This window comes from Chrysochloris asiatica, unplaced genomic scaffold (genome assembly GCF_000296735.1).
Source record: "Chrysochloris asiatica unplaced genomic scaffold, ChrAsi1.0 scaffold00018, whole genome shotgun sequence".
Taxonomy (NCBI): domain Eukaryota; kingdom Metazoa; phylum Chordata; class Mammalia; order Afrosoricida; family Chrysochloridae; genus Chrysochloris; species Chrysochloris asiatica.
The window spans coordinates 27,690,474-27,715,445 of NW_006408536.1; the positions used below are offsets into that span (position 1 = coordinate 27,690,474).

Consider the following 24,972-nt stretch of genomic DNA (forward strand, 5'->3'; position numbering starts at 1 on the left):
GTAAATCTTTACGGGAGTAGAAAGCCTCATCTTTCTCCCGTGGAGCAGCTGGTAGTTTCGAACCACTGACCTTAAGGTTCGCAGCCCGATTCATAACCACTACGCTACCAGAGCTCCGTATATTGCTAGTGGGGCTATACAATGGTTCAACCACTCTGGAAAATGTTATGGCATGTCCTCAGAAAACTGAAATAGAAATACCATATGACCCAGCAATTTCTTTACTTGGTATATCTCCCCAAGAAATAAGAGCCAGCACACCAATGTTCATCACAATAGCCAAAAGACAGAGACAGTCTAACTGCCCATCAATGGAAGAATGGATAAACAAACTTTGGTACATACACACAATGGAATAGTACACATTGTTAAAGAATAACAGTAAACCTACTAAACACTTCACAACTTAGATGAACCTGGAGGACATTATGCTGAGTGAAACTAGTCAATCACAAAGGGACAAATATTGTATGAGACCATTACCGTTAAAGTTTAAGAAAAGGTTTCCATACTATGAGAAACATTCTTTGATGGATACCAGGCGTGGCAGAGAGGGGAGAGTAATTCACTGACTAGAGGGTAAATATATGTTAGCTTTGGGTGATGGGGAGGGTAATATACAAGAAGGGGGAGGGCAATTCACAAGAGGGAGGGTGGCAGAAGAAATGATTGCTTGACTGCTGCTTCCATGAGTGTTGATGGTTGATCTGAGCCAAATGAAATCTTTGACAATTTGAATCTTTTCTCCATTTATCATGATGATATTTTATTGGTCCCGTGGTGAGGATTTTGTTTTCTTTACATTGAGGTGCAACCCATACCAAGGGCTGTGGTCTTCGATCTTTTGATTGTGTGGATCGTGGACAACATTGAGGAGAATGAGTACTCTGGAACAACTTAATTGTGCTCATGAGGAACGTGTACATAGATCAAAAGGCAGTTGTTCAAACAGAACAAGGGAATGCTGAATGATTTTAAACTATGAATGGTGTGCACTAGGGTCGTATTTTTTCACCACACTTATTCAATCTGTATGCTGAGCAAATAATTCAAGAAGCTGGATTCTATGAAGAAGACGTGACATCAGGATTGGAGGAAGAGTCATTAACAGCCTGCAACATGCAGATGATACAACCTTGCTTGCTGAAAGCAACAAGGATTTAAAATACTTACTGATGAAGATCAAGAGGAGTAATAGTGGAATGTGCATATATTCATATATCTCACAAATATGTAAGGGTTTGAAAGAGGATATTTGTATATGTTTTCATGCAAGCACAACGAGGAATGTGGTGGCGAATACAAGGGGCAAAATGAAAAATTCCTATGCTATAATTAAACATCTTAAGGTAATCAGTTGCTGCGCCTGGGAGCTCAGGGGACACCACAGTCAACTTGCATAACACAGTCTACAAAGACAATGTGCTCTGCATCCTGTCTGGGTGAGCAGTGTCTGGGATCTTGAAAGCTCCTGAGTGGATGTCTAAGGTATTTCCATGGGCAGAAGAAAGAAGAAGAACTGAAGAGTCTTGGAATCAATGAGTCCAGAGGACTAATGGAATATGTCAGCATTAGTCTCTATGACTCCGAGCCCAGAAGAACTGCCCTGAAAGGGATCACATTAAAGAGTCTTGGACAGATTGGGAGAAAATGTGGAACAAAACTCAAAGTTGTTTAATAACTAAACTGGTTTACTGGTCAGAAAGAGACTGGAGGAAATTGAGACTATGGTCCTCGACCATCCTTCAGGTCTGGCAAGGAACTCACCCTCATGCCCCAATTTTCAGCCAAGAAGTAGAAGGGTTCATAGACAGGGGCCACACTAGCAAGATATACTCACCAGAGAATGGTCAATCATTCAAAATTAAAAGGACAACATTTTTCTAAGGACAAAGTTGAGAAGGGATAGGAAGGAGGGTAGGACACAGGATAACTGTTGTTGCATGGTTGTTGTTGTTAAGTGCTGTCGAGTCGGTTCTAACCCATAGCAACTCTGTATAGAGTTTCCAAGGAGCAGCGGGTGAACTTGAACTGCCAAGCTTCGGTTCAAACCGACTTTGCAGTCCAGCACACTAACCCAGAGTGCCACACCAAGTTGCATGGAGGGGATTGTAAATATGGAGATGAAACAGGATATATGTTTGTTTAATATAAAGCTTATCTTTATATTAAGATAAGCTTTATAATATCTGTATGTTGATATTGTAGTTATGTGCCGTGGAGCCGGTTCCAACTCACAGCAACCCTATACAGGGTTTCCAAGGCTGTAAATCTTTATAGGAGCAGAAAGCCTCATCTTTCTCCTGCAGAACAGCTGGTAGTTTGGAACTGCTGTCCTTGAAGTTCACAGCCTGATTCGTAACCACTATGCTACCAGAGCTCCTTATCTGTATACCTTTACTCAATTCACAATAAAAAAGCTTTAAACAGTAACAACAACCAAGGAACCCCACAAACTTCTTCCAAATAAAAGCCCCCATGATCATCCTTCTTCAAGAAAATCTATCAAGATTTTAGAATCCCCCAAGAGTCGCCATAACTTTCTGAGCTGACCTCTCAGACTTGAACTCATTTTTTTATATCTTCCGGATCTTCCTTAAAATGCTTGGTCCATGACACAAAAAAGGATTCATTTTTTAAAGATACCCTAAGGAGCCTTAAGACATGTATTACTGAGAGAACTTGTCTGCGCCATCCACAGACAAGAGAGACATGTCTAAACCTGCTCTATTGGGAATGAACCTGTGCATGTATGAACTGGAAACCCAGTAGCAATATTTTTTGACTTATCCTCATAAACCTCAAACTCAACTAGTCAGCACTGGCCACAGTTGATGACTGTCAAAATAAACTGAATTGCTTTTGTTTATTTCTTATCTACTGAGTTAGCAGAAAGGACCCAGGATGACACTCCCATAGCTCACGGGGAAACATCCTGCCAGGCAGCTGAGTCTGGAGGCTGCTCTCCCAGAAGAAGGACAGACAACAAGACAAGGTTTGTCAAACACTCACATTCATTCATTCCCTCCCCTAGAGAACACAATACTGCTGTTACATTGGACACACTGTTACTGATGCAGTTCCCGATGCAGAAGAGCAGAATCCTGCCAGTGTTGATGGCTAACAGTAACAATACTGACTCCCGCCACTTATACATAAGGCTTATTGTGTGACGGGCTGCTAACCGCAAGGTCAGCAGTACAAAACTATCAGCCTTTCCACAGGAGAAACTTGAGGTTTTCTGCTCCCATAAAGATTTACAGCCTTGGAAACCCTATACAGGGTTACTATGAGTTGGAACCGACTCCATGGCACATCACCACCACCAACCATTGTGTGCCAGGCACTGGTGCTGCCCTCCAGACATGAGCCCTAGTGGTGCAGTGGGTAAGTGCTCGGCTGCTAATCAAACCCACCTCCGCGGAGAAATTGTGGCAGTCTGCGCCCCTAAAGATCACAGTCTTGGAAACCCTGTAGTTCTACTCTGTTCTACAGGGTTGCTATGAGGCAAAGCCAACTCAATGACAATGGATTTGGTTTTGGGGGGTTTTAATCACCTTTTACAAGCATGAAAAGCAGGCACAAAAAGTGTGAAGCACTGCCTAAGTTCAGGAAATGAGGCGAGGCTCTGAACTGAGACAGAATGATTCTTAATCAACAGACATGCCCCACTCTTCCTTAAGAAAATTAATCCTTTCAGGTCAACAGTGTCACCATATCATAAAACAATGACTTTTGTTCTTTACAATTGCTGAGCTGTATTACATATAGTTCAAGAATTGTAAGGAATTCACCCCCAACTCTTAGTAGGGATAAAGTTCTAGTTGCAAATGCAAATTGCAGGAAAAGCTATAGAGGAGCTCTGTCTATAGAAGCTACTGTGATATGGAAGTAGTCTATTATCTGTGCTGTCTACTGCAGTAGCCACTAGCCTAGTGACTCTAAACCAGGGACAACTGTGCCCTCTGGAGGACAGGTAGTCATTTCTGCAGACATTTTGGGGTTGTCATTAAGTTGGGGGCGGTGTGCAGTAAAGTTGCTACTAGAATCTCGTAGATGGAGGCCAGGGATGTAGCTAAATCTCCTACAGTGTACAGGACAGCCCCACACAACCCCAAAGGTCAATGTGCCAAGGGTGAGAAACCCTGTGTTCAGTACATGTGACTACTGACTGAGCACCTGAGGTACAGCTTCCAAGATTTGGAAATGAAATTTTATACTCTATTTAATGGAAATGAATTTAAATTTTAATTAAAATTTAAGAAAATAAAACTAACTCTAAATAAATGGTGGTGTTATTAAGAGCCATCGAGTCGATGCCGACTTGTAACAACGCTATATAGGGTCTCCGAGGAGTGACTGGTGAGCTTGAACCTCTGACCTTGTGGTTCAACTGACTTTGCAGTCCAGCACATTAACCCGCAGCGCTACACCAGGACTCCAACTCTAAATAAATAGACTTAAACAGCTGTTAAGAGTGCAGCTATAGACAATATGCAGAAGTATAAAAGTGAGGGTCTCATTTCCTGAGTATTTCGATTTAAAAGGACTGTGTAACTTCAAGAAAAAGTAAGATTTCAATGCTTAAGAATGGGGAATGATGAGCACCTATATAAAAGCATAAAAGTGAAATGCCCATGAAGCTTCAGGATACGTGTCCAAGCACCCACCAGGTCAGCATAAAATGAAACCACAGACCAATTCTCCCTTGGGTGGATGCAGGCAACTCACTCTTGCAGGGTCTCCACTCCCTTTTCCTTGTACTGCAGTTCTTGCTTCATCTGGGTCAGCTCTCGTTTTAACCTGGAAAGCTAAAGACAAATTACATCTTTTTTTTTTTTTTTTTCAAAAACAAACGCTGAAAAATTATGTCTATAGCTACTACTAGCATTATCATTTAAGTTTTTGACTCACTTGCAATTCTGTGGATATTTTCTCCATAAACTTCCATTCACATGCACAGAAAAGTGAATCTACAAGGAACGCCTTGATAAAATCCCAGATCACTGACGTTTTCCTAATCCAAGTGAAGGACTGGTAACTATTTTCTTTTTCAAGGTACTGATTTGCACATTACATTTAGCAAACCCTGTAATACTTTTATCATTTTTACTTCTGTTTACTATTCATTGTTGTTGCTAAGCATCTTAAAGTCAGTTCTGACCATAGTGACCCTGTATAGGGATTCCAAGGAGCAGCTGGTGGGTTTGAACTGGCAACCTTACAGTTAGCAGTACAGTGGTGATCCTACAGTGCCACACCGGGACTCCTTACTGCTCATAGAGACTACATATTAAACAATGTTTCTATAACTATGGTCTCTGACCACCTGTAACTCAATCACCTAGAGTGTTTGTTAACAGATTCTGGGACCCACTTAGGTCTACTTTAATTCAGAGTGGTCCTGGGATCTTCTACTTTATATAAGCTACCCAGGTGTTGTACAAAAGTTAAGAACCAGTGTAGTAAGAGACAGACCCCGGTTTAGGGTACAAGACACTAGGACAAGAGAGCTTCATTTCCAGGTTGTCTCCTGTGCTAACTGTCCCCTTTCCCAGATACCTTAGGATGGACCAAGGTGACACACAAAGAATACAGGAGGAGGACCAGAACCCTCCTGACCATACGCCTCTGCAGGAATGAGCCTTCTAGGAATACATCAACCATGGGAGAAAGAAATGGCAGATGTCAAAGGGCAAGGTGTTCTGCCAATGATCTTATGGAACAATACAGTCAATTGGTATAACATTTTTCTTAAAACTATGTTCTTCCTCCCAATATGGTGAGTAGTGGCTGGGGGCTTAAAGCTTTCAGCTATTGGTCTTTATTTGTCTGGAACAAAAGAGAATGAAGGACCCCTAAGAACCAGAGTAGGAACTGGACCACAGGACTATCTCCATGATGTACTGTTTCCTCCACCTGGAAACCAGAAGAACTAGATGATACCTGGCTACCACTACTGATCTTCTTATCAAGGCCACAATTGATGGATATTGATACAAAGGGAGAAAAATGTAGACCAGAACTTCAAATTCTTAAAGAATCCAGACTTACTGAACCTACTGAGGTTGGTTCAAGACTGTGAACCTGTCAACCTACTGAGGTTGGTTCAAGTCAGTCCCCAAGACTGTGGCCCTGAATTGCTCATCATACCCTGAATAAGCACTATCCTGTAAAGTCACCTTTAAACTAAGTAATAGTTTAGATCAAAGAGTAAAGATTGTCACCTTTAAGTATTGTATTTACATACACCCACACATGGGGGGGGGGCTTCAAAAATTCCTATACAAAAGGAATGAAAAGATACTGAAGTATTTCTACAAACTTTTTGAAGCCTTCTCGTGTATGTCTATATATGTAAGACCAAAAAGTCAACAGTTTTTTAAGGACAGATGAGAAGATTTGGCAAGGAGGTGGGGTGGAGTGTGGGGAATGTTGACATCATGTGAAGATTGCAACCACTGTCATTGGTCATTATGTTTAGAAACTGTGGAATGGGAGCCAGTCTTGCTGGCTATCTTTTTATCAAAAATAAATAAGTAAATAAATAAACAAATAAAAGACTACAGCTGTTTGAGATCAGGCCTGATGCCATCAGATCTCCCCAATAGGGGTGTGTCTAAACTCGCTAAACACTCAGACGAATATATGAATTAAGGTTTTAAGATGGAACATTTTTCCTCCTGTTGGGGAAAAAAAGTAGAGACCAGAACAAAAAGTATTAATAAGCTATGAACTCTAAACCACACTGACCACCATGAAAGGGCAGGGGACAGTACATAAACAATATATATGGCACTTCTCATTGTCAAAACACTTTATTTTTTTACTCACCCTATCCCGGCGACTTGCAATTTCTGCTTTAATTTGGTGTGGGTCGTACTTTGTATTTGCTGAATATCCAGAGAAGGCTAAACAGAAGGGAAATGGGGGATTTTATAAAGGATCCTTCAAGATAAAGAAATACATCTAGAAAGGAATTTCAGAGTCCCCATATTAAAATATTAATCCGCCTGGGTTCAAGCCATCAACCTTTTGGTTAGCATCTCAGTGCTTACCTGTTGTGCCACCAGGGATCCTTACTATAAAACTACTAAGCTCCAAAAGTACAAAGACAGAACAAAAGAAGGCATGATTAAGGCATGGAAAACTCATCTTAATATGTGAACAATGCAAACAGTATGACCCCAGAAGTCACTAGAAAGTCTGAAAACAAAATGGCAAGTGTGGCTATTCTCAGTAGTTGTATTCCAAATGTGTATATTTTATTTTTTATTTGCTTCATAGCTATAGTCTCCACCTGAACCAGTTTTTAAATAATAATAATAATAAAGTTAAATTTTTGTAAAAAGACAAAGACCACTCCACAGTAATGTGTCCAAATCGGGCAGGTTAAAGACTAGGCTGCCCACTTCAAGCTGTTTTTGCCCAAATTGAAGTGCAACGACTCAAACTTTGGCTCTAATGGCTTGTTTTTGATGGCTGTATAGCTAAAGCACATCCCAGTGTAGTGGCCAGGACAGGAACCCTCTTTACAAGCATAGCATCATTATGAACAGCTACAACCTTGGGTTGAAGCAAAGACACCGAGCTGTTCACACACTAAGCACATTTAACACACTTGTGCCCACCCACAAGAGCTGCAACCCTTCTCTGGTGATACAGCAGCTGAGCCAGCAAGTTGTTGTTAAGTGCCATCAATTCAGTTCTGACTCAGAATGTTTCTGAGGAGCAGCTGGTAGGTTTGACCCACCAACTTTGTGGTTAGCAGTCCAGTACGTAACCTTACGGCGCCACACCAGAAGTCCCAGTGAGTAGCAGCCCCTAATTTCTACCACCCTTTCGACTCTCTGCCTTGCTTTTTCCTGCTGTTTCTATCTTTCCCTTCTGCTTCTGCAACCACTGATCTGCTTGTGTAGGGCCAATAGCTTGCCTTGCGTTCTATCTTAGCCGCTGGAGGGCTCCTTCATCGGGGAATCACACCACACTGTGGTGAGCTGCCTCCTGGGTGCTTTCATCTATATATTCCACCTGCTCAGAAGACCCATCTGTAGTCCCAGTCTCCTTTCTTTTACTTGTTCAATATACATGCCAAAGGCTGCCTTTCATTCTGATAATTTAGGCACCAACAATTAGAAATGAATTCAAAATCACTCCCTGACCTTATATTGGAAAACAATCTCATATGCAAAGTCATCAAGCTGCTTAAATAGCAGGATTCTTTAATAACCTCAATTAGAACCCAATCCAAAGTTAGTCTGAGCAATTCAATTCACTCCTATTTTAAAAACTGTGTTATGGAACATTTAGTTACTAAGATCCCATTCGACAGAATTTCAAACAACAGAATCTACTAAAAAGAAATACCCAGAGGACCTAAATGTTTGCCAGTTTGATCTCAAACTTTCTTATATATATTTTTATATTTTTTCCAAATCTTGGAAGTTTTCTTATATTTAAAATCATGTTCTCTCAAAGGTATGGGGTAAAATTTTTTATCATAGAATGTTTTCTCAGACCAGAATATCTATTTCCAAATCCTATGACTTCCATCTCACCTGACTCTTTGCTTCCATATATTAAGATCAGTAACAAAAGTAATGCCTCACACAATGCCCTTAAATGAAGGGAATCATTTCAACAAACCTCTACATTAAAATCCTGGTAGGTCAGCTTTCCAGACTAAGATAATATGCAAATGAAGCTGGGACCGGCATGTTACTTGCATGTATGTGAACTTGTCAACTTGCTGTTGAAGAACATGGCTCTTTACCATACAGGTAGAAAAGTAAACCTAACACCAAATTTCAATAGTGTTAACTACAATTTTTACATTAGTAACAATTATCTGAAGTTGTTAATGAAAAATTCTTTCTGTCTGTGCAATTTCATAGGGATTCCTAACAACGAGACTTGAAATGCACCCGGGTGGTGAAGTGGGTACTGTAGTCAGCTACATAGCAAACATTTCCTCATTGCTCCTTTTAAACTAAGAGCACCTTAATGTTGCCCAGTGTCTACCTCTCCCCCAGGAGATCCAAAGGATATCCCAGTTCTAGAAGAGGAGTCTGATAAGCTGGCAATACCGAGTCACTAAGTTCAGCAATGGGGAAAGCTGCCCTCCCCTCCCTCCAGAGGCTTCTGTTATGTGACTATATGCATTTCTTATTGTCCAGGTCAGTAGGACTTAGTCTCTTGTGCTATTCAAAGCTAAAACCATCTGGAACGATAGGTTTTATTCATAGTGCCACTACACCTGTTACCTTTGCTTCAATCTCCAAAAAGATAAAATTCCACGGTTTGGACGGTGGTGGAAATTCAAGTACCTAAGGCAGTGAATACATTTGCTCTTCAATTGCTAAACTATTTGTGAACAATGGCATAACTTTTAACATTTAATTCCATTTATAAACACCAATTCTCAATTTTTTTCATCTTCCTGTTAAGTCTAATAGACAATTTTATGGAATCTAAGGTGTACTTCAGGGCTCTAGACCACATTTTTTAACAGCATACACTTCACAATATTTATAAAAAAAGAAGTCACTTCCTCTGTTAACACATGTGTCCACTCTCTAGGTTTATGATATAGACCAGACTTCTGTCTCTGACATTTTCTTCTCTAAGAGTTCAGTGAGCAGAGGTATCAAATAGCCTAAGGAATCTGCTCGGGCATGTAATATTGTTTTGAATGATATAATAACTAAGTTAAAGCTGAGCTGGACCACAACAATCATACTTTGCTATATACGGTGTCTTTCACACTTCATCTATGCTCATAAAATAGAAAAAAATCTTGATGAAAGAAGAGCAGTGATTCTATTTGCCCACTTTATGGATGAAAAAACTTAGTTTTATAGTAACTTGAAGTAACTACGCCATCAATCACAGAAGGACACATGTTAAAACTTGGGCTCTTAGGAGTTGTTGTTGTTGTTGTTGTTAGGTGCCATCGAGTCGGTACTGACTCATAGCAACCTTATGCATAGCAGAATAAAACACTGCCTGATCCTGGGTCAACCTCTCTACTGTTGACACGCTTCAATCCATCAATGCTGCCACTTGGCCAATCCATCTCGTTGGGGGTCTTCCTCTTTTTAAACTCTGACCTTACCAAACATGATATCCTTCTCCAGCAACTGGTCCCTCCTGACAATATGTCCGAAGTATGAGAGATGAAGTTTGGCCATCTTGGCCTCCAAGGAGCACTATGGCTGCACTTCTTCCAAAACAGATCTATTGGTTCTTTTGGCAGCCCATGGCACTCAGCCCCCTGAAATCCTTCCATTACACTAGGCTGTTCACCATAAGCAGGAATGTCCCTCCAACTCCCTAATGCGCATGACCAAGTAGGTGACCTTGGCACTCAAAATGCTGCAAACTCCAGTTTATCTTGGGTTTCTACTTTACCAGACATTGATTGCAAGGGGGAAACTCATGCATAAGTCTTCTCGTCTCCCTGACAGACATGCCTCCGCTGCGCTGTAGGCACCTAAAGACATGCTGGGAAACAACCTGCTTGAAAAGACCAGCAGTCTTCAAAGATGGCCTCTCTGGCAGACTGCCCTACAGGACCAGGTGTGTGCCTCAGGTATCACTGCTGTAGAAGACTGCTCAAGGGAACAGAGAGGACTCTGGGAGAAAGTACAGCAAGTCCCAACAAGTTCCACACTAACAGGTACTAATTATCAGAGCAAGGACAAAGTACACATGTAAGGAACCATGGCCAGCTAAGAAGGGGATGACACTTCTTTTTAAAGGCACCACAAGCAAAGGCTCAAAGAACAAATTCATCCACTAAACTCATGGGAGACGCGCAAGGTGTCCACCAAACTTGAGCAAAGAACTCTCTCTCTCCATAACAGACTAGGGGATTATCTCTTGGTAAACACATGTGCAAGAGAGGGTTGCCAGCTATTACACATGAAAAATGCAGCAGGATCTATTTTTCTCCTGCCTGCTCCAACATGCTAGGTCAAGCAAAACAAAAGCTAAATATCCACGCTGTGGCCCTTATCCTAACCCAGATAGCAGATGAGAAACCCTTTAACAAAGAACCAGTGGAAGACAGTCTTGGTGGGATGGGCTTGTAGCCTCACACAGAACACTGGCAAGACTGATGACTGATAAGGCAGAACTTCACCACCACCTAAGACAAGAATTCAGGGCGGGTCAGCACTTTCTCACCAGAGATAAGGCAGCCTCTTTCTCAGCTACCCTATGGAGACTTGATGGTGTAGTGGATTCTGCTCTGGGCTGTTAACTGCAGGGTTTGTTGCTGTTAAGTGCCATCGAATTGGTTCTGACTTACAGAGACCCTGTATAGGGTTTCCAAGGAACAGCTGGTGGATTTGAACCAACAACCTTGCAGTTTAGCAGTCCAGTGCTTATCCTACAGTGCCACACCAGTACACAAGGCAGGCAGATCAAATCTGTCAGTTGATCCATGGGAGACAGATGAGCCTTTCTGCTCCTGTAAAGATTGACAGCCTCGGAAACTCTATACAGGGTCATTATGAGTCAAAACCAACTCCACGGCAGCACACAACAATCACAGCAACAGGAAGACTTTTGGTGTAAATGGTGGGATGTTGTTGTTGTTGTTAAGTGCCATTGAGTCGGGTCCGACCCATAGCGACCCTGTATAGGGTTTCCGAGGGTGTAAATCTTTACGGGAGTAGAAAGCCTCATCTTTCTCCCGCGGAGCGGCTGGTAGTTTCGAACCGCTGACCTTAAGGTTCACAGCCCGATTTGGTAACTCCCAGAAGCCAGGAATTCCTGCTGCTAGAAGGGACAATAACAGTCAACCTAGACCAGTGGAGCTCAATCCTGGGAAACTTTATAAAAATATATTATAATGACCACGCTTGGACCCACCCAAGACCAATTAAACAAAAATCTCTTGAGGTGGAGTCCAGGCAGCAGTATTTCATTAAAGTCTCTAGGAGATTCTAACTGCAGGCAAGGTTGACTACCAGTAGCATAGGCCAGGGGTCAACAAACTTTTTTCAGTAAAGGGTCAGACAGTAAATATTTTAGGCTTTGTGGGCCGTAAGGTCTCTGTCTTAAAACTCCTCAATGCTTTCGTTATTAGCTGCCATAGACAAGAAGTAAAGGAATGGGCATGGCTGAGTTCCAATAAAGCTTTACTTACAAACAACCGTGGTGGACAGGATTTGCCCCATAGTTTCCTGACCTGTGGTTCAGGCTATAATTTTACATCATGCAAGAATTTCTTCCCATAAGATCCTGCAAATGGTCATATACTTCATCTAAACACATCTGATGGCTAGAGTTTGTCAGAAAGAATGAATGAATACTTCCAGAAAGGGGGAAAAAAAAATGCTTCTCAGGTAGAGGAATGAATTCAGTGTTGAATGAAAGGCAAATAGAAAAACACATCACAAGGGAGAAAATGCTACAAAATGGAGTTGTAGAGAAGAGACCAGGTGTATTACTTCAGAGAGAATTAGTCTAAAGCTGGCTGAGTAGTTTCATACCAACGTTCTATAAAGCATCTATTAGTGCTGGGTATTGGGGCCCAAGCTCAAAAACTCAGAGATAAGAGCTACATTCTTAGTCTCTGGGGTCACGTGTATTCAAATCCAGCAAAGTATGTGAATTTGTTTGGGTCAGGGATCAAAAAAATGTCAAAGCTTGGATATTGTTGGGTATCAGAAGACCCAATATTGACACAAAATCTTTCTTCTCCAATGAATGGAGTATTTGTCTGGTGATTTACATAATTGAATTTGTGAAAAATATTGATGAAACACAACTGCCCTCTTCTCCTCATACCCTTCTGCCCAACATTAGAAACGGCTGTTCTACAGAACTTGAAATTCTTAAATGATCCAAACTTACTGGGGCACATTGAGGCTGGAGGGGTCCCCAAGACCACTGTCCTGAATTACTCTTCAAACTTTGAATTGAAACCCTCCCCTGCAGTCACCTTTAAACTAAGTAACAATTTAACTTAAAAAGTAAAGACTGTCACCCTTGAGTACTGCATTCTTTGAAAAAAAAAAAACAAAGTTTAGCTACATAAGAGCAAAATTTTTGTTGCTGTTAGCGATCCTGTATCATTTCCAAGACTGTAAACCTTTGCAGGAGTAGAAAGCTTCATCTTTCTCCTATAAGATCAAATAGTAACAACTATTTTAAAGCACAGGCTTTTGAGAAGGTTAGGAGCCAGGGAGTTAACTCAATGGAAGTGAGAAACAACTAAAGCAGAAATAGCTAGAATGTCGACACAATGTGAAGAATGTAGGCAATGTCTAGAAACTACTGTGTTTTCTGAATATATTTTCACCAAAAATGAAGAAATGGGTACTTTAGTTAATTCCTCTGTTCCCTATCACTGCCTCATTTTCCCCTATCATTAGGGATAAAGTGTGTCCCCAACATTTAGTATAAATCAATACCCTGCCCATTGCCACTGAGTGGACTCTGACTCAGAGTGACCCTATAGTACAAACTGCCACACAGGGTTTCTCCAAGGTGGTAAGTCTTTACGGAAACAGACTGCCCTATCTTTCTCCCACGGAGCGGCTGGTGTGTTCAAACAGCTGAACTTTCGTTTAGCAGCTGAGTGATTTAACCACGGTCTCACCAAGGCTCCTTATATCAATACCAGGTGTAAAAATTTTGTCTAAAAATTGATAAATCCTTTAGCAATCCTACCGTGGGCCATGAGAAACCTCAAGAAGTAGAAACTGCTCTCTCTTTCACTTGGCCCCATTCTTGTGACAGAATATGGCAGACCACTTGCCAATTTATGACTGGTCTTAATTTTCAGATTACTTGAACATTGGGGTTGCAGGAGGAGCTAAGTAGTCCAAAACCACAGTCAGCTCTTCTAAACAGCCTCGTCCACGGAAGGCGAAACCCACAAGTTCTGCCATTTACTGGGTATGGAACCTTGAAAAGTAGTCTCTGGCTGCTGCCAACAGTTCAGTGCTCAGCTGGTAATCAAAAGGTTGGCAATTCAAATCCATTCAGAGGCATGTCAGAGGAAAGGCTTGACGATCTACTTCTGAAACCCCAATGGGGTACCACTCTACAATGAAATATATGGGGTCAGAATTAACCTGACTGCAGCCCTTTGTTTTTTGTTTTTTCACCTTGTAGAAGTCATTTGGCCTCTCTGATATGCACTTTCTCACATGTGCTATGAAGATAACAGCACATACAGCATAATGCTCCAATCTTGACAGTGCACATAAACCACCTAGCTCATTGAATATGGGTTCCTTTCACTTGGACTCATTACTAATGAAGAAGAGTAATAGGAGATAAGTCCAAATTGTGTTCTGTTCCCAGCATCCAGCAAGGAACGCCTCCCTGCTCAAGATGACTAACAGCGTGAGAGCTCTGGCAGGATGACAGGTTTGCTATGGATACGGCCACCGCTGCTCCTCCGAGGGCCCAGCACCTACGCTGTGGTCAATGAAACATCTATTAGATGACAATGATGTGAGCCAACAGGATCACTGTCTTGAACTTTATTCTGAGCCAGAAGATCATTCATTTGAGTCATGTCTAGCAGCAGGTTTTCCTCCTTGTAATTGGCAGTTTAGGTTAAACGGCAAATTGGAAGAGTTTTTGGTTAAAACCCCCAGAGACAAGTACAGCTTGATAAACCACTTGGATTACGTCGTAAGATTCCATTTATAGTCTTTTTCCTCTGAGCTGATAGCCCCCCAGCAAGATTCACTGGCCTCTCCAGCCCTTTCATGAAAACAAGCAGACCCAGTCTGCCTCCAAGGCTTCAAACCCCACAACAGGAAGCAGTGACTGTGTCTACACAGAGCCTCCTCACAGACTGAGCCACGGAACCTGATGAGCATGTTAAGATCACCAAGTCAGCAAGTGAGTCCACCATGTCTCAAACAGACTTGGGTTGTTGTAGGTAGCATACCAACTTCATACATACTCCTCAAGCAGACCAGCTGCCAGGACAGTCGTGGTCATATGCCCTGTTTCAAACTGTTAGGTGTTCCAACTCTGCTAGTGTGAACCGATTGCATCAGTAACACAATAAACTGCCTCCCAGCCCTGAGTAGCTTCTGAGGAGTAATAAAATGCAGTCCACCCTATGCAGACCCTAAATGAAAGGGAGGTTCCTTTTGAGTGTCCATCTGACCTCAGGGGCAGAAAAAGATCTTTCTTCCCAGTTCTCTGGGTTACACCAAGCTCCTCCTTCTAACACTCAACTGCAGACTCTAGGAAGAGACAAGTACTTGCCACATCAGAAGGCACATCAGAATTTTTCCATCCAGGATTAAAGAGACCATGGTGTGGATTTCCCAAGGAATTGTCCCAGACAGGCAGGATGAACTGCAGCGATCTCCCAGACACACACGAGACCCCAGATTGTTGCACATCACCCACCTGGGACTCTATTTGGTGGTTTATCGTCAGTCTCCCCACTTGAATGTGAGCTCCCGGAGGCCAGGGGCCTTACCTTTCTTGGTCACCACCGTATCCCAGTGCCTGGGCACAAAGAAACCCCAAATCCATTGCCCTTTAGTCAATTTGAACTCACAGTAACCCTCTAGGGCAGAGTAGAACTGCCCCATAGGGTTTCTAAGGCTGTAATCTTTACAGAAGCAGCAGACTGACACATCTTTCTCCGTCGGAGGAGCTGATGGGTTCAAACTGCTGGCCTTTTGGCTAGTAGTTGGGTGCTTTCCAAATCTTTGCTAAGTGAATGCCTGTCAATGGACCAGGATAGTGATGACCTAAAAGCGTGCGATTAGACCCAAGATGAAACTGTCTTGCCCAAGTGAGCTTGGGAGTTTACAGGTAACCTACTGCAGAGAGATGGCTGATAAAGTCACGTGTGTTAACCACAAGGGCCAGGTCAACTCACAGCTGGCGTAAGAGCGGCAGTCGTCCTGACACATCTTGTGCAGCTGCTGGTACTCCTCCTGGGCCAGCTCGAACCGCTGCTGCTTAATCTGGTATATTTCTTTCTTGGCGTTGAGAGCCTCCTGGGCTACAATTAAATATTCCTTCAACATCCGTTCCTGCTCCCGTCTCCACTGTTCTCGGGGATCCTCAATCTGGGTGAGCTCTAAATCAAAAGGGTAAGAACACAGTGGCTTACAAGTAACATCTTTAGGTTGACACAACAGCCATGTACTTACGGTACTAGTCAATATGACATTTAATTATCAGGATGCATATTTGAGAAGATTCTACATAATGAACCTTTCTGAAGTGTGTCACACCTACTATTTGTATATCCACAGTTGAGACAAGAAGAAAATTCAACAAAGCAGATACGAAATAGTCCACTGGAATGGAGAAGACAATACAAGACAATTTCCCACAGATAATGACCACACTGTAAATAAATGTTGGAGTAGATGAGCCCAAATGAGCTCGTAACTGTCAAACTAATAGATATTTACAACCTTCTTCTTATGGACTTCCTTCATGCAGGAAGCTATAAACTCTACTGCCACTTGACTTGGCTTGCTCTCCTGTTCTTTCATCTCCATGAAAGACCAAGCAGCATTTTCGCACTCTTCTTCGCTTCCTTGTCTCCTCCGACCCATAAATTCTTGTCTTCCGCTTTTCTCTCTCACCCCAATGGCTCTCCTTAAGGGTTCATGCCTATCTCTGGCTCCAACCTTGCTCCTAAGTTCCAACTGCCTTCTAGACCCAGATCCATCTGGACAGACCCAAAGGAATTCTGAGTTATTCATGCAAAGCAGAGGCCATTCTGTTCTTTCAAATACCAAAAACAAAACAAAGCCAACCAACCACAAAGACAACACCTGCTTCTCCATCTGCCTTCCCCTCGCATGGTGAGCGGCATCACCTGGATCTACCCACTTCCCCAACCTGGAATTCATCACCCAGTTAACTCCTTCTCTTCTCCCCCACCCAGAATATTCTCTGTGCTACCAAGAATCGGTGATTCCTGTCCCTAGATATAATGACAAACAACATACCCTTCTCTCCATCTCCCCTTAGGTTAATCAGAACCTCATGATCTCCCTCCAGGAATGTCCAGGCTTCCTGCCTCTCGTTACCACAATCTACCCTCTAAGAGGCTCACCAAGCTTACCTTCCTAATGCTGCTTGAAACTCTTAAAGCACAGAGTCTAATTGCCTTAGTATGACATAAGAAAAAAGACGTATCTAGGATATGGCGGGTATGGCACATGGTCTGAGCACCACTTGAAGTGGGGGCGGGGAGGGGGCGTGCCAATGGCACTTTCTATTCACTGTCACAGTTTCTATCACCAGCTGTGAGAGACCATTCAGCAATTTTTAATTAATTGCCAATAGGTGCTATTTTCTGTAGATTATTGTTGTTAAGTGCTGTCGAGTCAATTCCGACCCACAGCCATTCTGTATAGGATTTCTGAAGAGCGGCTGGTGAGTGAGCTTGATTGAACCGCCAACATTGCAGTCCAGCGCATTAACCCACAGCGCCACACTATGGACTCCATTTTCTGTAGCTACACCTCCCCAAAAGGGCTTGTCAGCTTCATCTCCATTTTCTATCCTTTCCCCCACATATTCTCTAAACTGATTGAACTTTTCCAAAGTCCCTGAACATGCCAGACTGACCCATCTATACTGCCCTGTCCCATTCTGCCCACCAAAAAAACCATAGAATCTTTCAAGACTCATAACAAAGGCACATCTTTTTCCACACATAAAAAAAAAAAATGTATTGTGCTAAAATATATACAGTGAAACAGGTGAGAACAGGAACGAGGCAGGGCTGCCTTGTTTTTCCGAGTCCCACAAGTTTTTTTTTTTGTTTCTCACCTTTGACAGAGTGCAGTTTGACCATTTTTCTACTGCTGTCTAATAGTGGAAAATACTTGAGTTTTCCTTATCTGGCAGGTTTCCCTCTTACACACTTTCACTGTATAACATAAAATTTGCCATTGTACTCACATTTAAAAAAAAACTTGGTTGTGAATTAAGGGAAGGTTTACTAAGCAAATCATCAGTTTTCCAGTCAACAAATCACACACGTGGTTTCATCTCAGTGCCTGTAATCCCTTCAGTGTAACATCCATTTTCCCACTTCCTCCTGGTGCTTCTTTCTGAATTGTGTTCTTAGGTAAAAGCTGGTTTTTTTTATCTTGATTGGTTCACCATTCTATGGTGTATGTACCTTACTAGCGTTATTCCCCCTATATACCTAGCTACTTTTTGGCTGAAGGATGACTAGAGGTATAGTCTCCAGGTCTCACCAGTCTCTATCTAAACAGTCATCCAGGTTTTTGTTGTTAGTTTTTAATGATTTGGAGTTTTATTCCCCATTTTTTTCCACTCTATCCAGGACCTTCTAATGTGATCTCTTGGTCAGCTGGTCAGGGCAGCCTGGCACCATCTAATTTTTCTGACCTCAGGGTCATGCAGACTGATGTTCACATAGTCCACTGAATTAACTGTATCCACGTGTCTTCAATTTTCATCATTCTTTTTTTCTCCAGGCAGGAAGAGACCAATAGTTGTACCTCAGATGGCTACTCATGAGTTTTTAAGATCCCAGTTGCTAGTCACCAAAACAAGATGGAGACCATTGTCTTTGGGGACTCTGTTATGCCCATTGAACATAGTGTCCCCCAAGACTATGGCCTGGGGAGGCCCAGCAAATCATTCCCTCAAGGTGTTTGGTAATGTCTACAAAGTTTTCATAACTTTGTCCTGTGTATGCTCCACCACATTCATGATGAATGTTTGCAGCAAAGCTAAATACAGCCATTGTATCCATTTTTAACTGTACAATTCAGTGATATGAACTACATTCACCGTGTTATGCAGCCATCACCACTATTTCCAAACCTTACTCAGAACCCTGAACTTTCAGAAACTCTTACCCCTTAAGCACAACTCCTCTATTCTCCCACCCCTCAAACCCTGATAACCGCTAATCTACTTTCTGGGAGGCGGTGATAACAACTCAACATTAAGGTTCCTGGCTCACCTAGAGTGGCATCTCTGTGACATTGGAGGCTGGGTCTCATTTTTCTGTGTTCTTGGGAGCTAAACTGAGTGGCAGGCCATGAGAGGCCATCACCAGAACTTGCTGTGACTGCGGGAGTGAGCAGGAAGCAAGCAAGAGAGGCCAGGAGAACCGGGGCATTCAAGGACGAGCACACAGCGTTTACGGGCCAGGCAAGCTTGTCTAGAAGCCACCCTGCAGTGTGCCAAGGCCAATCAGCAGCAGCCCCATGGGGCAGCCCCACAGGCTGAAAGACCAACAGGGATGCCAAGCCCAGATAGTCCAACTTTCTCTCTTTCATATGCACACGCAGCGGTGGCCACATCAGCTGAGGGCCATGGAGAGGACTGGTCCTCAGCTTGGAGCCTCTCATCTTCTTTTCTACCAAGCACCGCCCCCGTCCAGGAAGCAGTAGATCAATCTAGAAGCTCTCTTGTCACCACTTAGTCCCATCTCCAGTCACCACTTCATAGTCTTTGGATGATAGCTGACATTGTGTGCCAGCTGAATGCCATGTATCAGGGAATGGGAACAGAAAAAAGATTCCCAATTTAGGTTCCAAGTATTGAACTCAGAGGAATTGGTCCTAAAGATACCAACCTGGGGCTGATCACACTAAGGGAAACAAGAGGCTGTGAGCTGGGTAAGGAAAGCTCTTCCCAAGTCACTCACGTGGAAAATACTGCCCATTTTTGGCTCCCCCACCCCCAGCCCAGCCTCTCCAGACTCAATAAAATGAAGGAGAGAACACATGCCAAGAGGAAGCCAGGCTTCGTGTCTTTATTTTCAACAGCTATCCTGGTAATAAAAATGACAATGACAGTAGTACACGGAGGGACAATGTAAGCTCATAGCCAGGACCAAGGACGGCCGAAAAAGAGGCAGACAGCCACATGTGAGGAGTAGAGAACTGATCTAGAATGAGAGGAAGCTTCTGGCATTTGGTGCCAAATCGTTCTTTCCTGTGAAGGCTGTCCTGGGCACCATAGGGTGTTTAGCAGCATCTCTACCCACTAGATGCTGGTAGAGCCCCACCCCGCACTTGTAATAACTAAAAATGTTTCCATACCTTGACAAATGTCCCCCTAGAAAATTGCCCCCAGTTGAAAATCACTGTTCTAGACAGTTCTACAAAGAGACGGGCATGATCAAAGGCACATTATTTTAGCTGTAGTCTTTACACTATTTCCCCCCTTCACAAAGATCTAAAAGGTATCTGGCATTAAAGTTAAAATTAAATGTATAAGAGAAAATGAAGTTAAGGCAACCCTTTGGTTACTCCTTGGGCATTTATTATTTCAAGAACCTTTAAGCTCCATTTTGTAATAAACAACCTTCTCATGGTAACACATACTTCTGTTCCCAGGCTGCCTGGGAAATTTATTCTTTATATTAGATATTAAAACCCTCCATAAAACACATTACGTGCAGACCTCAGCAAAACACAAGCTACCAAACTGCTTCACTTTCTGAAGAACTCAACTCATAACTTCGGATTGATTACATTTATAAAGCCCAATTTAATATTGCATTAGGCAGTAAAGATTGGTGAGCTCTGCAAAAACCTTTTAGCATCTTTGAGATCCAACATGAAAACTCATTCACAGATAATAATGAAAATATGGTGCTGTACTCACTATTTATGTGGTCCATGTAATAAATTCCAATTTGTTTATCATATACAGTTTCCCATCCTAAAGGAAGTTCATCCCCAACACAATCAGCAAAGGTCAAGGGCTTTGTTATCCTGCAAAGAGAACCATGAAACATTTGAAAGTCAGGTTAATGCCATCTAAGTTTGTCACATGGACTTTACAATTAGGTTTTAATGCCAATGATACATTATTCTCTGCAACTGACTGTTTTTGTGCTGTTAGTTGGGAAAGTAATTCGCAGTCTTTGCCCAAATAATAATCAGTAACTGCATTATTATCTTCACATTTAAAAGCATTAATAATTTCAAAGTACAACTTTAAATACCTGTGAAAATGAATATTGACAGTTACTAACAAAACAGGTAAAACAAGCATCTTCCTCCAAAGAGTATATTTAATGACGTGGGGCAATGGAATGTAGCTCTTCCAGAACAATAGGAGAGTAGCTATGCTTTGTTCTCATTACCTGAGAAATATTCCCTCCACCCCACAACTTTCAATCTCCACACATTTACATATGACCACCAGCTTAAATTTATAAAAAAGGCATCTGCAACATTTACATCTACCAGTGACCAAAATGTAATGAATTACACATTAGCCATTGGCCAAATACAAAAGCACACCAAGGTAACACCACATTGTTTGTTGTTGTTAAGTGCCGTCGAGTCGGTTCCGACCCATAGCGACCCTGTACAGGGTTTCCGAGGGTGTAAATCTTTACGGGAGTAGAAAGCCTCATCTTTCTCCCGCGGAGCGGCTGGTAGTTTCGAACCGCTGACCTTAAGGTTCGCAGCCATTATGCCCACTAAATATTTGGTGTGGCACTGTAGGTTAATGAGCTGGACTGCAAAGTCTGTTTGAACTGCAAGATTGGCAGTTCAAGCTCACTAGCTGCTCCTCGGAAACCCTATACAGCGTCGCTATGGGTTGGAATGGACTCGATGGCACTTAACAGCAAAAAAGCACTTTCTATAATCCTTATACAGTCCAGATCAGAAATTCTAAGTAGTCCTTTCTTTTCTTGTGGTATTCTGGAGAGAAACAAACAAGAGCATGCTGTCTCCAGATCTCTCTCAAATCTGATTCAGGAAGTCTGAGATTGAGGCAAGAGATAAAGTCAGGGCTTTTCAATTAGAGTTTTTTTAAAGTAGAGCCTCCTGCTCCTCCCCCTTCCCAGGGATCACGTTGATTGACAAGACAGATTTACGCCTGCAGCTGTTGTAGGAAGCTGGACACACCTAGAATTGTCTGCGTGTAGGCAGCTATCTATTCGCCTGTCTCTATAATAACACACTGACTGGTATGCATGGGAATCTTATAACCTAAATTTCACTAACCCAACCCTCCCACATCCAATTAGGATTCCTGTACTGTTCAAGTTCCCGGCCCCAAGGAAGTGAGACACCAGGCTTGCAGCCAAAACCCACGAGACCAGTATAAAGTATAAATTGTGAATGTGGGAATCCCCCAAACTGGTTCTGTAACAGAGCTTTCTTCAAGGTACATTGAGAAGTTGATAAAATACTATTTTAAACACATTTTAAACTACAAAAAAAAAAAGAAAGAAACTTAAGAGTCCATATAAAACAAAGATAATCACCCCCCCCAAAAAAAAAAAAAAAAAACCTCAACCCACTGCCATAGCGTTGATTCTGACTTACAGCAATCCTATAGTCCAGTGTGTGGTGCTGTAGGATAAGCATTGGACTGCTAACCACAAAGTTGGTGGTTCAAATCCAACTCCTTGAAAATCCTATACAGGGTCGCCGTGAGTCAGAACTGACTCGATGGCACCGAACAGCACAGTACAGAATAGGACTGATCCCTAAGGTTTCTGAGGCTGTAAACCTTTATGAGAGCAGACTGCCACATACTTCTCCCATGGAACAGTTGGTGGGTTCAAAGCACTGACCTTCTGGTCAGCAGTCAAGGACTTTCCCCCACTGAACCCATGACCAAGTGAGTTCAAACACGCTATGGGCATTCTCTCAAACACTAAGCATTAAAAAATTCACAGTCACAAAACTCGCCTATAAACAAGCACGCTGTCTGTCCCAATCCACACGACTGCTTTACAAGGTAGGAGTGATATGACAGTGATGAGGTTCCAAGTCAAGCAGATAATGGCAGGGTGTTGGCATAAACCAGGTCCCAAATAAGCACCAAACCACAGCAAAAACAATCCTACTTTAACCCAAACTGAGTCTTAACTACATTTTGGCTTTCTAGATTCACACATGTGAGCCTAGAGAAAAATGCAGTCAAGCGTGGTAATCGTTTGCACCACTCAAGGGCTCTGAAGACAAAATACAGTACTTGGAATAAAATCAAAGAAGTTAAATGAACATATCTAGACTCAATCAACCAGGTCCAACCACAAGCAAAGAGTAAGTTGTCACGTCCACTTTCAGGTCTATGGAATATAGACGACAATTCAAAAATGCTCCTTCAAGTACTTGTCTGTCTGGTGATAAAAGGCACATGCCCGGGTAACTGAGAAGCAGGCACAGACGGCGCCATTTGAAAGAAAAGCAATGACATGAATCCCAAGGCATTGTAACTGACTCGATAGCACTTAACACTAACCTTCACTTCTATTTCCCTTTCAGATGGTAAACTTGTACAGAGATTTCTTTTTAAGTTGTTGTTGTTGTTGCTAAATGCCGTCGAGTTGGCTCCAACCCACAGTAATCCTGTACAGGGTTTCCGAGGAGTGGCTGATGACATTGAACTGCTGACCTTGTGGTTCAAACGACTTTGCAGTCCAGTGTATTATTATTGTTGTTGTTGTTAAGTGCCATCGAGTCAATTCTGACCCAAAGTGACCCTGTATAGGGTTCCCAAGGAGCAGCCGGTGAGCTTGAACCACAGACCTTGCAGTTCAAATGACTTTGCAGTCTGACGCATTAGCCCACAGCGCCGCACCAGGGCCTCATTATTCCTGTGAGATGCTGTCAAATTGTTTCCAACTCATGGTGACCCCATGTGTAGAGAAGACCAGACCTGCCAGTGTTGTTGGTAGTCCTAACCTTCCCAAAGGTGCCATGGCCGTCAGGTCTGTACAGTCTGTTAGGACTACCAACCTTTCAGAGAGTAGTCGGCAGGGGCTTAACCAGCTAGTTATCTAACACTTAACCATTTATGCTACCCAGGAACTCCTTTTTAATTTATTGTTATTTAGTGCCATCAAGTTGGTTCTGGCTCATAGAGACCCAGTGTTGTTGGTAAGTGCCATCGAGTTGGTACTGACCCATAGAGACTTTGTATAGGGTTTCCAAGGAGCGGCTGGTAAGCTTGAACCGCCGACCTGGCAGTTCAAACTGACTTTGCAGTCCAGCCCATTAGCCCCAGGACTCCTTAGAGACCCAGTATAGGGTTTCAAAGGAGCAGCTGATGAATTTGAACCACCACCCTTGTGGTTCAAACCGACCTTGTGGTCCTATGCTTATCCTACAGCAGCCATACCAAAAGTGGTAGTAAATGTTTCAAGGAGCCCTGGTAGTGCTGTGTTTAAGGGCTCAACTGCTAACCAAAAGGTCAGTGGTTCAAACCCACTAGCCACTCTGAAGATGAAAGATGGGAGCCTTGGAAACCCTATGGGCAGTTCTACTCTGCCCTGTAGATTCACTAGGAGTCTGCATTGACCTGACAGCGAAGAGGATGTCTTTCAGGCATTTTTTCTTTATGGGTGAAAAGTGGAACACTATGAATTCGTATATGTCTGAGGTGAAAATGAGTTCCTTTATGTGGCTTTTTGTCTTGGTTTGTTGGAAAAGCAGTTTGAGAGACTTTCCACCTCTAAGCCCTGAGGAGTTACATTTGTCCTAGTTTTCTATCCCAGAGAGTTTGTTACTGTTGTCTAAGTTGATTGACATTTCGTGAGTACACTGCACACAACTTGGTTTTGATACTTTTTATCTGGTCCTATTTGTGATTGGTATGTACCTTGGAAGGACTGGTCAGTTGGCTATGCAAATGAAGTGACTATAGCCTACTATGCAAATGAAGTATCTGTAGCCTACCAGTTTGTGGCCCCCCACTAAGAGAGTCCATGCCTTGAAAATGACAAGGATATATATATAGTTGTTGTTGTCAAGTGCAGTTGAGTCGGTTCCGATCCATAGCAACTCTGTATAGGGTTTAGAGCAGCTGGTGAACTTGAACTGCCAACTTGCAGTTCAAACGGCTTTGCAGTCTGGCGCATTAACCCACAGTGCCTCACCGGGAGACACACACACACACACACACACACACACACACATATGCTGCCAGTCCCACAGAGATTTTGTCAGACCAAAAGAAACAGCATGAGAAGCATAAGAAAGGAGTAGG

At 42.6% G+C, this 24,972-nt stretch overlaps 1 protein-coding gene across 1 annotated transcript in view; it reads right to left on the minus strand.

The window, feature by feature from the left end:
- Positions 1-24,972, minus strand: part of WWC3 (WWC family member 3) — a 145,812-nt gene that overhangs the window by 72,317 nt on the left and 48,523 nt on the right. Inside the window, exons 2-5 of the mRNA XM_006835645.1 lie at positions 20,620-20,729; positions 15,875-16,078; positions 6,835-6,911; positions 4,732-4,811 (exon numbers count right to left, since the gene is read on the minus strand). Coding sequence (XP_006835708.1) covers positions 4,732-4,811; positions 6,835-6,911; positions 15,875-16,078; positions 20,620-20,635 — 377 coding nt within the window. The 5' untranslated portion in view covers positions 20,636-20,729. The remainder of the gene's footprint in view (positions 1-4,731; positions 4,812-6,834; positions 6,912-15,874; positions 16,079-20,619; positions 20,730-24,972) is intronic.